At 39.1% G+C, this 12,460-nt stretch overlaps 1 protein-coding gene across 4 annotated transcripts in view; it reads left to right on the top strand.

Annotated features, from left to right (window-relative positions):
- myo3a (myosin IIIA) overlaps positions 1-12,460 on the top strand; it is a 56,841-nt gene that overhangs the window by 30,992 nt on the left and 13,389 nt on the right. For 3 of the 4 annotated variants that reach the window (XM_053342568.1, XM_053342567.1, XM_053342565.1), the window contains 16 exons: positions 673-771; positions 896-1,013; positions 2,202-2,328; positions 2,856-3,066; positions 3,644-3,791; positions 5,544-5,697; positions 6,169-6,257; positions 6,386-6,515; positions 7,003-7,085; positions 9,349-9,390; positions 10,821-10,901; positions 11,019-11,224; positions 11,357-11,468; positions 11,918-12,080; positions 12,159-12,245; positions 12,332-12,455. In XM_053342568.1, the coding sequence (XP_053198543.1) occupies positions 673-771; positions 896-1,013; positions 2,202-2,328; positions 2,856-3,066; positions 3,644-3,791; positions 5,544-5,697; positions 6,169-6,257; positions 6,386-6,515; positions 7,003-7,085; positions 9,349-9,390; positions 10,821-10,901; positions 11,019-11,224; positions 11,357-11,468; positions 11,918-12,080; positions 12,159-12,245; positions 12,332-12,455 (1,974 nt within the window). Of the gene's footprint in view, positions 1-672; positions 772-895; positions 1,014-2,201; positions 2,329-2,855; positions 3,067-3,643; positions 3,792-5,543; positions 5,698-6,168; positions 6,258-6,385; positions 6,516-7,002; positions 7,086-9,348; positions 9,391-10,464; positions 10,546-10,820; positions 10,902-11,018; positions 11,225-11,356; positions 11,469-11,917; positions 12,081-12,158; positions 12,246-12,331; positions 12,456-12,460 lie in introns of all 4 variants that reach the window. The other variant, XM_053342566.1, reaches the window with a different exon arrangement.

Genomic DNA, 12,460 nt, shown 5'->3' with positions numbered 1-12,460 from the left:
TAGATACAGGATACAGGACTCTGAATTGAAGAGCTCACTTTGGCAGAGGTTTTGTCTCTTTTGCCATAGCAGCACTAAATAAAGCTACCTCACTGACCTAGTATAGAGTCAGACTTATCTGTGCATGTAATACACTTTTATGTGAAGGGATAGAGGCAGGGAATGAATATGTTTATGAATCGGTATTTATTTGTGTGTTGGTGTGTGGTTATCTGTATGTTTCTGTGTACAGGCTGTGCAAACAATTTTGGTGTGGGACAACAGAGACTGCAGCGTATCTATCTTGTCTTTTAAAGTCCACATTTTGCATTTGTATTAGAGGCTTTCTGTTATAATTTTATAGTCTCCAAACCCAAGCCAACATTATTCTAATAGCATCATCAGGGTTATTAACTCAGACGTCACAATGCTCCTCCAGAGCCTCGGAAGACATTATACAGCTGTTTTTACAGGTGGTGTAATACTCCTCCTGACTCAAAAGGGTGTTCAACTATCACAATATCAGAGCAAATTAGGATTGTGCAGCATTGACAGAGGTACTGTATATGTGCTGTCCTGTTCTTAGCATATTTTGTTTACTTCTTTATTCATAGATTTGTATTAGCAAAACAGGAGTGGAACAAGAACATAGTACACATCTTGGATTTTTAAGGACTTTGTATGTTTCCACAGAGGGGAGAGAAACTTTCACATCTTCTACTACATTTATGCTGGTCTGGCTGACAGGAAGAAACTCGCCCACTACAAGCTCTCTGACAGCAAAACACCTAAGTAGGTTTGACATCCCTTAGTCCTTCACTTAAACACTGTTATTTCCTCCTCAAACTACAAAACTCTCTACTTGTCGTTGAGTTCCCACTCCTGATCTTCGTGTCTCCTTTTTCTCCTTCCACAGGTATTTGTGTAATAATGAGCACATTAAATTAGGACCTGACATAGTGAACAACACCTTCTACAAGGAGCAGTTTGATGCAGTGGAGCAGTGTTTCAAAGTCATTGGATTCACCCTGGAGGTACACACCACTGCATTAATTAGTAGGCACAAAAGTGAAACAGGCCTGCCCACAATGTATAACGACATAACCTTGAAGCAAACATTCATATAGAGATGCACTTCCACTTATACAGTATATATACAGTAGACAAGCATACACTCAAACTGTTCAGTAAGTTCTCAAAAAATACAATAGCATAAGCTTCATAACTAGTGTACAAGCAGTTCTGTAGATGGACTGTATGGTTTGTGATGGGGCATGAAGCTACATGCACATGTAGGCAGTCAGTTGTTGGCATTGTAAAGCCTAATGAGGCCAAAAGAACTGATTGCCTCTGGGATCTGCACGTCAATAGCACTTATCCTTTAAATGCTTGGCAGTGCTGGGGGAACAGCCTCCTATTCTACAGTGCTTATGAAGATTATCTTTGAGTCAACTGCATCTATTTTGAATTGTAGTTCCAAGACAGTAACTATCACATTAGAAGAGCTATTCTTGCATGTACCAGGGCCGCCAGGCTAATTCGATTCATAAATACGCTACAAGATATACTTTTTCATACTATTCTCTAATAAGGCACCATTTATAAACATTTCATAAGCTGTAACTTATAGCTTTATTGGTTATTTAGTAATGCCTCATATATCAGGCATTGGAAACAACTTTTGGGTTGCCAGTTTGTAAAAATCCTTCTACTTGGTGCTTATCATTTCTATTTTGTAATAATGAAGTTACAAATGTTGGTAATATAATAAAATATTAAAATTTTCAAAATCTCATTACCCAAAAGTCCTTCTTAATAATGGATTTTCACTTACTTAAAATAAAGCCTACAGTTTAGTTCAAACTTAAAAAGCCTTGATGATGGGTGCCTTGATAAAAAAGTGGTACTTAATTCTGTTGATATCTTTCTTGCTCAACATGACATCTTAGTGTTTTGTCTTTGTTAATTAAAGTTAATGTTGTGTATATGGATGAGACTCCTTCCTTTGTCCATTTAGCTATATTGTGGCCACAACTACTCATGTTAGCCTACCAACTCTTGCATTTATTACAAACATAACCCAGTTACAGATGGCTGGAAACTGAAAACATACTATTGTGTATAAAAAATATTTTATAAGTTGATGCTTAAAAGACATACTTGATGTTATTTGCCTTTAAGGTGACGTACTCTCTCTGACTATCTCTCTATCATTTGTGCAGGAGCTGGGCAGTGTTTACAGCACTTTGGCTGCCACCCTCAACTCTGGCGATATCGAGTTTTCTCCAGTTGCCTCTGAGCACCAAACAGACAAGAGCAACATCTCCAACATCTCTGTCCTAGAAAATGGTGAGACACAGAGAGTGAGATAGACATGGCTACACTCCAATATGCATATAATGACGTAAAACCAAACATGACTTTTCATTTTCTCTGCTATACCCCTACTCCTCCTCTCTCCTCTGCTTCTCTCCATTAACTCTGCAAAGAGCTCCAGGTGGAGTGGAGCTAAATATAGAAAAATATTGTTCTGAAATACAGTATCAACCACTATAGACAGGCTACTGCAGTATTTTCATTTTCAAACGTACGGTACATTTGCAGGACATTGTTTCCCTCTAGAATTACGTTTTCCATATTTAAACGTCTGATCTGCCTGTTGATTTACAATTCTGTCAGTGTGATGTTTATCAGTTTGATGTGACGGCTGAGCAGGGAAGTGCAGGTGTTATTTTTCTGTGAACCTAAAACCATCTATAATACAACATGTTACTTATTTTTAAGTCTAAATGTGCATAACTAAGAATTCTGCACAGGTTTGATAAGGAGAAAGTCTAACTTTTATATTATTTCTCTCTTATCTCATGTCCTCTCAGTGGCCTCTCTGCTGCGCATCCGCCCAGATGAGCTCCAGGAAGCCCTGACTTCCCACTGTGTCGTGGCCCGGGGCGAGACAATCGTCAGGCCCAACACAGTGGAAAAAGCAGCGGAGGTGAGGGACGCCATGGGCAAGGCTCTCTACGGCCGCCTCTTCAGCTGGATTGTCAACCGCATCAACACGCTGCTGAGGCCCGACAGCCACCTAGGGTGAGATATTTTATCAGGAGCAGAAAGTGTGATGTATTGTACTTAGGTGTCATGAATGCAGAATGAGGTCATCTCACAAAGTTTCAACTTTTACATGGAAAGTGTGAAAAAGTATGGACGATGAATTAAATCACTGCCAGCTCTTGAAAGCTGTGGAATCTGTTTTGATAATGCAGAGAGGCATAGAAGATTAATGTTACTTCATCTTGGTAGAGATCAGTGGTTCCCCATGTGGTGGGCAGGGGTTGCGAGAAAAACTGGAGGGGTCATGAAAGATATATATTTCTCCAACCAAAAAGGGGAAATGAATGTCTGTACAAATTTTGTGGCAATCCATCCAACAGTTATTGAGACATTTCACAGGATACCTCATGTTGACACTAGTGCAAAAGTCATCCCCAAAGTTATTAGGCTTCCTCCTCGGGGCAGCATGGATGTCTGTAAAAAATTAGAGGGGAATCCATCCAGGATTTGTTGATATATTTTAGTCTGGATCAAAGTGATGGACTGACCAACCCTGCTGCCCTGCTGCTCAGCTAAATGTATTTTTAAAACGTTTCATTTTTCTCACCACCAGAGAGGATGACAAGGGCTTGAACATCGGCATCCTGGACATATTCGGTTTTGAGAACTTCAAGAAGAACTCTTTCGAGCAGCTCTGCATCAACATTGCCAACGAACAGATCCAATTTTACTTCAACCAACACATATTTGCTTGGGAACAGGTAAAAAGTACTGCCCACACCCACATCCACTTTAACTTATCATTGAAATCAAAGAATGCTTTCTGAGTGCTTGAATATGTCCTAGGAAGCAATTTATATGCATTTTTCACCTTGGTACTACTTCATTTCCATTTCAATGGTGATAACATGTCATCGTTTGTCACCCGGCGCTTTAAGAGTGATGGCAAGGGTAAAATATGCTGCTGTCTTTATTTACGGGGAGAATGAGGTTTGTTATTCTCCCTTTATGCGGCCTCGTGGGTCTGTTTTGCCTTGGGGGAGGGGGGTAGAGAATGGTTTGCTAATGTTAAATGATTTGGTCTCACCCATGGAGAGGAGCTATAAATCATCCCAAACGAGGGTCAATTAAGAGTTGAAGACAGTTAGCATTGGACTTAAACTCACTCTTGGGTATTTCTTGGCACCAGGCCCAGAAATACATTTGTCCTATACTGCCACCATATATATTCAGCATAAGGGAATTGTACTGTGCTGCTATGAGATTAATAGGCATTAGACAACCTGAAAAAATTGGGTTGTAGTGGATGAAAAAAGGAATAACCCTAACCCTTTCATATGACAACATGACTAAATTATACACCTACTATACTACATGTTTCCATATATGTTTCAATTAGTGGTAACAAACAGTATTGTCCCAGTCTTATCTGGATCCCTGCAGATTTCTTCGTGTGAGTTGTTTACCTCACAGTGTGCACTTCATGCCAGAATAAGCACAGTGATTTGATGTTTTTTACCTAGTTTGGCATTTACTCCCTCTCTCTCTCTCTGGTGATGTTGCTAAGTCATACAAGGGTCCCTGTGAGTCAGCCTGGTGTGATCAGGTTAGCTTAAAGGGTGAAGCTCACTTTGCCCCCCAGAAGAGATTTATCCGAAGGGAGAAGAGGAGTGTGTCACCAACTTAAAAAAAACCTATAAAAGCCAACAAATTCTGGCTTTAATTTTGTTCTGTCAGGTTCATAGCCAATTTATAATGTCAGATGTGTCCAGTGTGCAGATTCAAATTAGCTCATACTCTAGAGTTTACAATAATCAAGCATGACATGAGGTAAATAAAGATAAAAGTGAGTATAAAGTGGCTGGTTAGGATGGAAAATGGATATGAAGGTATGCTTGAATATGATGATGTTTTCTGGGGAGGGGGTTACACTGCTGGAAAGCCAAAACCTTGCTTCAAACCAGATTAGAGAGAAAAGAAAGTTTTGAGTGATCAGTTGCAGCAGACTAAGATGGGGAAGACACCCCAGCAGCATAGATCACCTTTTGTACAAAGATCCGCAACTGAGCATTGTAAAAGTTGATTGAGTCATTGATGTAATCATTTCCAAAATTCAGAATATGTTTTCACCTAAAGAAATGATCTGCTTCAATCCATATTTGTTGGTGTTTAGCCATTCTAAAACAAGGCACACACCTGCCCATCTAAGAGCAATCTAATAGCCCCACCAAGTAGGCCTATAATTATATATGTTAACCAGAGTGAAAATTAATAATTAAATATTTTGGTTCTTCCACTACTATAGCTGTAGCTATATTGCAATGAATCCAGTGTGTGTGGTGGGCTAGCTTCATTCAGAGGCTTCAAGTGTGAAAAAAATGACATTCTCTACCTTAATATATAAAAGGTCAAAATGGCCGCTCTGTGGTTCTAGTAGCTCTGGAATTCCGATAGTTTAAATGTTAAAGGAATGGATAAGTTCATTGCTGTGTCCTGTGCCCACTGCTTTACAGGATGAGTACCTCAATGAGGAGGTGGATGCTCGGATGATTGAGTACGAGGACAATCGGCCCCTCCTGGATCTGTTCCTGCAGAAGCCCATGGGAATGCTGTCTCTTCTAGATGAGGAGAGTCGGTTTCCACAGGCCACTGATCAGACCCTCGTAGGTCAGTCACTTCAGCCATGACAGGAGAAAATCTGTGTTAGGGTTGATTCACTTTCTACAGCCTTTATTTGCCCAGGAAATGTTGTCTGAGCATGCTGATTATTTGTCAGTAGCACCCTTTGTAACAAGTGTAAATAAGTTTCTTTTTCTTCAAATACCACAAGAGTTTTTATTCACATTCCTTAACCAAGGTTAACAACAACAAAATAAAGGAGACGCTAACCTTTTGGAATAATTTATAGACTGAAATCTATAATAACAAGTCAGAAACAATACCTGAAGGGCTGAACCAAACCTCAACCCCTATTTATAAGTACCATCCATTACCTATTTCTGGAAATCAGAACAGAAAATATGGTCACAGTGTAGCATATAACATACTTCAGAGATGTCCTTCTGAGTTAATTATCTGACTTACATAATTATAGATGGTTGTGAGCATAATTAAGTGGTGTGTTATTGGCTATTTTAGAGAAATTTGAAGTTAACTTGAAGACCAAAAGCTTCTGGAGACCAAAGAGGGTTGACCTTGGCTTTGGTATTCACCACTATGCCGGGAAGGTAATTATTGGTCCCTATCTGTCTGCACAGATTTGACTTGGTGTTTGTATTCAAGTTTTTATCTTAAGCTAAAGCTAGTTGACATGTGTTGGCCTCTCACATATTTTCCCTCTCTACCAAACTCTAAGGTGATTTACAATGCCGCAGGCTTCTTGGCCAAGAACAGAGACATGCTTCCAGCCGACATCATCCTGCTGCTGAGGTCATCAGAGAACGAGCTTATTCGTAAACTTGTTACTCATCCACTCACCAAAACAGGTAAAGAGGTCACCTGCTAATAACAACTTACAGGAAAAGGAATAAAAGAGAAATAAGAGGGAAGTTGTTTGTCGCAACCTTTTAAGCAGCACTAAAAACATACCTAAAGTACTCACAAACACACACACACACACACACATACACTCTCTCTGTGGCACTTTCCCCTCTAAGCTACTCTTGGCTGCCAGACTTTTGTTGTAACTAGCCTGGCTTGGCAGTGAGAGTGTCCTTTGTTGGCAGAGTGGGCTGCCAATTGAATCACAAAGCCAATAATCACATAATCTTTCTTTTACAGTATTCTTAAAGCTGCTGTATTGTGCATTAGTGTTACATGTCAGTGTGGGGTTGTTTCTGATTACCTAATCAACTCTTTATGGTAAGCATCCTGATAAAAATATATGTGGATGATTCCTAGATGTATAACTACCTCTCCCCTGCGGAGTAAGTTTATTAACTGACTGTCATCCTCTCTTTGTTTATTTCACAGGCAACCTTGCCCACACCAAAGGTAAAGGCATAAACACAATGCGCAGCCCACGGACTCCGACACGCACCATCACCTTCGCCAAGGTACAGCACTCTCTGCATTATCACTGTATTATCTCCCATATCAAAAACTTTCCCTGAAAAGTTGTTTTTTTTCTATCACTACCACAGCCAAGAAGTCTAGTCAAGTCAGTTTCATTCATATAGCAGACGTTATCTCCAGGACCTTTTCATATCAAACAGGTCTAGATTTTATATTATTTACAGAGACCAAACATTCTCCCATGAGTAAGCACTTGGTGACAGCATGAAGGAAAAAAATGACTTTTAAAGGGAAGAAACCTCAAGCAGAACTGGGCTCTGAGTAGATGTCTTTCTGCCTCAACAGGTTAGGCTAAGAGAGAAAGAGAGAGGGGGAAGAGAATAGTGAGAGCTGAGCTGATTCTACTTTAGGAAACTCTAAGAATCTTTAAGATGTGATGGAGCCTGACTGTTGTTAAGGGCTTTGTAAATGAGGAGGATTTTAAATTCTGTCCTGGATTTTACAGGAAGCTAATCCAGAGAAGCTAAAATGGGAGTAATATGATATGTGTTTCCCAGATTCCTTATGGTGGTGATGGAGAGTAATGCCATCCAGAGTATCTGTATCATTAGATAATGTGTTTCTATAGTAACAGAAAGTTCATTTGGTATTTTATGTCCTTTCTGCATGCTTGAAGTTTAGTTAACTGAGTAGATTCATCTGGTTCCATTCATAAATATAATTGGGTATCATCTGCATAATAAGTAAGATTGTGTGGAGTGTTTCCAAACAATATTACCTAAAGGAAGTATACGTAAGCTCAATAGTAGTGGTCCAAGTACAGACCCTTGTGGAACTCCATGTCTAACATCATTAACATGTACAAACTGATTTATCTATCTGATAATAGGGTTTAAACCAGCTTTATGCAGTTCCTTTAATGCCAATAAATGTTCCAGTTTTTGTCATAGGATGTAATTCTCAGTAGTATCAAATGCAGCCCAAAGATCTAACAGGCAAAGTACAGAGAGAAGTCCTTTGTCCGATACAATTAGGAGGTCATTTGTAACTTTCACCAGTGCTATGATGTGCTCTAAATCTTGACTGAAAATCCTCAAATAATCTATTAAGTAGAAAGTCACACAACTGATTGGCAAAAGTTGGATATAGTTTTAAAGTTGGCTAAAATGCCTGCTTCATGAATAGATTTTTTTAAAAGAGGTTTAATTACAGGGTTTTTTTTCTTACTAACGACAGATTGATCACATCTAATGAAAAAGTGCTATCTGAGGAAAAGGCTTCCTTAATCAGTCTAGTTGGAATGGGGTCTAAGAGACAGGTTGATGCTTTAGATGAAGAAATCATTGAAGTTAGTTCAGGAAGGAGAAAAAGGTTTTTATAGCAGTTTCAATGGTTCCTCTGGTGACTTTTGAGGTGATGAATTTGGTCTCTAATAGCTAGAATTTCATCACTAAATAAGCTCATGAAGTTATTACTACTGAGAGCTGTAGGAATATATGGATCAATAGAGTTATGACTCAGTGTCAGTCTGGCCAAAGTGCTAAAAAGGAACTTAGGGTTGTTTTATTCTCCTCTATTAATGATGAGTAATAGGTGGCTCTGGCATTACAGAGGGTTTTTTCAAGGTTTTTGTGATTTTTGCAGTAATGTTTGGGTTTGGGAGTTACACCATGGAGCTGAAATGTTTTGTTGTATTATCTTCTTTTTTTTAGAGGTGTAATAGAGTCAAGTATCATTCACAATGCAGCACTGTCAACAAGATGATCATGGCGTGAAGTCCAGTAATTGAAATTCAAAAGATACTAAATAATGGTCCGATATAGGAGGATTCTGTGGAAAGCCTATTAATTGTTAAATTTCAATGCCATACTCCAGAACAACAGTCAATGGGTTTATTTACACTCTGAGAGAAGCCAATTAAGTCTTATAATGAGATAAATGCAGCGCTAAGGCTATTATTATCGTCATTCCATGAATAATAAAACCACCTACTATAATGTCTGTACTAAGGACTAAATACGACAAAAATTAGGTAGAATTAGGTTAAAATTTCAGAGTAAAGGTACACTATAACGAATAGGGTTAAGTTATGGTTCCAGGCTGGGTGTGAAAGACTCAGAACAAGGCTTTCAAATTAATTATGAACTGTTCTTGAATTACAATTCAGCTACTCTTGAGTGTTTTCCATTTATGTTCCTATTTTCTTTTTTACCCAAGTGTAATCATAGCTTTTTTTCTTATCCTTACCTTTCTATCTCCCTTTTCCTCATCTCTTTTTTCTGTCGCTGCATTTCTATCGTAAAGATGGGAGTGCTAACATTATACAGTTCCTTTTCTTTCAGTGAGGTAATGAATATATTTCCATATCATTTGTGTCTAAGTATTATTTTACCAACATAGTTACCCACACTCCTGTCCTAAAATGTATGACTAAATCCAAATTTAGTGATCTGTATGTGTACTAGAGCCAGTTACACCTAAATCCTGTTTAGACACTTTAGGCAAAGCAACCTACTGTACAGTATTTTCACCTCATCCACAAAGTCTGTATGCACAGTACACTCATGCATGTGTGCATACAAGTAAAACATTGCTTTGTAGAATGCTGAATGTATAAACACTTGTCCCATCTCCATTAAGTGTTAATGTAGCAGCTGTTGAGGTTTCTATCCTTATATCACTTTGGTATTATTTCTGTTTATAGCATCATGCCTCATGCTAGTAACTAATTTGAGTAAAACAACCTGTGTAGTGAACAAAAATTTTAAAATATAGACTTTGAATGTTGCACTCCAAGCATTCACTAATCAGCCTCAGTCTCTTTCAGTTGCTGATGGCCAAATAAAACTCCCTAACCCTGAAAATTACATCATATGGCTTACTTTAGTGAATTAGCTCATATTGTGACATGATTGCAGTGCCTGCTAAATGTACGGCCTGAGGTGATTTGTTCACCTGAAAGCAACTGACAGTAGCTACATTTAAATGCAATGTGTTTGATGAGTCATTGAATCCATTTCCATTCATCTGCACATTTTAGGAAAAAAAGCTCATCAAAGGCTTTGCTCTTAAGAAGCCACAATGAGTGTTTCAAATGCTACAAACAGTAGTACTAGACTGATGGCTTGCTATAAGGTTATTCTCCCCCAGTGTTTTAGTGCTGTACATATTAGATACAGTATCAGATGAATATATTTTATATGTATTTTATTACATTGATGTTGATGTGATATTCTGTGAGGAGGGAAAATACTGTAAGTTCTAAGCACATACAGGTGCAGTTAATTATTTTTCATGTTTGCAGTTTTTTTTGTTTTTTTTTTAAATAACACTTCATCATGGCAAGTTGTACTCATGCAGATCATTCTCTTGAATTGGCACTATTTTTTTGTTTATACATTTTATGCATCTCTCTTGCAGCCTTCTCTGGAATTAAAGCACACTCCTGAAAAAAAATGCTTGCTTCCTGTGCCTCTCGATGACACAGTACAAAACCAAACGGTGATTGGTGATTATTGAAAAGCAGATTTAAAAAAAAAAAAAAAAAAAGCTGTGATAAAAACAGTTTACAGATAAAAGTAAAAGATGTGAAACGCCTACAGGTGTGCTTCAGTTAGCACAGTTGCTAATACCGCACATTAACGATAGTTTGGTGTCGTCGTTTCGTCGTCTTGTGCTCAACTTGTTGTGTGTAATTAGTGTGTAGAGTGTAGTTACCTATACAGGACAGCATGAATTAATTAGTTTTTTGATGAGCTTGATGTTTGTTTGTCCAGTCGGGTGAACCTGGAGACACACCTTACCACCCGAGAGAAACCACCAACATGAGGACACAGACAGTGGCATCCTACTTTAGAGTAAGAGTGGATTCTGTCTTTGTTGCACTTTTCTCAGCGTAAATGTTTCCATCACTTTTCTACCAAAACTCAAACTGCCTAAAGGGATTCATTCTACTTTTCTTTTGTACCTTCTAGTACTCTCTGATGGACCTGTTGTCCAAGATGGTGGCAGGACAGCCCCACTTTGTGCGTTGTATCAAACCAAATAACGATCGCCAAGCTAGCAAGTTTGACAGGGAGAAGGTCCTGGTTCAGCTGCGATACACCGGGGTTCTTGAGACCGCCAAGATCAGACGACAGGGCTACTCACACCGCATCCTGTTTGCCAACTTCATAAAGAGGTGAGCAGGCTTTCACTTCACAACAGGTCTATTTCAGGGGCAGTTTAAGTGATGGTAATCAAACACAAATCAGTGCATGATGTTTGTTGGTCCTTGTGTTAGTTAGTGTGCTGATTAAGCTGATTGTTACAGGTACTACATCCTGGCTTTCCATGCTCATGAGGAGCCAGCTGCAACTCCAGAAACATGTGCTGCAATACTGGAGAAGGCCAAGCTGGAGAACTGGGCGATGGGGAAGACTAAGGTAAAGTAGAGATATTTTACTTGAACTGAACTTATTGTAATTAAAATTGAAAATTCTGTATTTAAACGTATATATTCTGTATTTCTTTGTTCTACTCATACAAGCCAATGTTTGGAGAAAGAGACTCACTGGCTCAGAGTGTTGAGTTTTGAGTTTTGTAACCTTAGGGAGTCTAATCATGAGTGGCAGCCAATGCATTGAGTTAGGTGAGGTGGTTTGAGGTCAACCGAGGCCTGGAGACTTTTGATTTAACAGCTTTCTTACACCATTCACTCTGATTGAAACTCAAGCGGTGGATGTACAGGAGAAAAAAAAGTTCCTATTTGCCCCTGCAATGGTAGCAAATGTGAAATATATCCAACTCTGCTGAGTCTGTAGTCGACTTTAAACTCACATTATAGAAAGGGCATGTAAAATTGATGAAGTGTTTTATGTGCCTTGGCTCTCAGGTGTTTCTCAAGTACTACCATGTCGAGCACCTGAATTTGATGGTGCAGCAGGCCACACAACGCATCATTCTGCTCCAGGCTTACGTCCGAGGCTGGCTGGGAGCCAAGCGGTACCGCCGGATATTGAAAGAGCGAGAACAGAGTGCTTTGGTGCTGCAGTCAGGTTGGTGAACTGTACATGATCTAATAGATGATTAGCAAATCATTAAACAGTCATGGTAATTCACGCTTTCATGTCCAGCTTACAGAGGTCATAAAGCTCGGAAGAAGGTCGCTGATGACAAAAGCAAAGCAAAGTTTGAGGCCTTCATCACCCAGTTTCAGGCTGGTGAGAACATTTTAGGTGGAAACAGTATTTTACAGTCCAAGCTTGGTTTGTGTTATATTGGTTTCTCTTGTCTTCCTCTTCTTCAGTTTGCAGGGGCTATCTCGCAAAAAAGAAATACAAGGAGTTGGTAGAAGAGAAGAACAAAGCCGCAACCAAGATTCAGGCTCGCTACAGAGGACACAAGCAAAGGAAAAGCATCAAAAGAAAACGGTATG

Source organism: Scomber japonicus, chromosome 21 (genome assembly GCF_027409825.1).
Source record: "Scomber japonicus isolate fScoJap1 chromosome 21, fScoJap1.pri, whole genome shotgun sequence".
In the NCBI taxonomy this organism is placed as follows: domain Eukaryota; kingdom Metazoa; phylum Chordata; class Actinopteri; order Scombriformes; family Scombridae; genus Scomber; species Scomber japonicus.
This window is presented reverse-complemented; position numbering and strand designations above follow the sequence as displayed.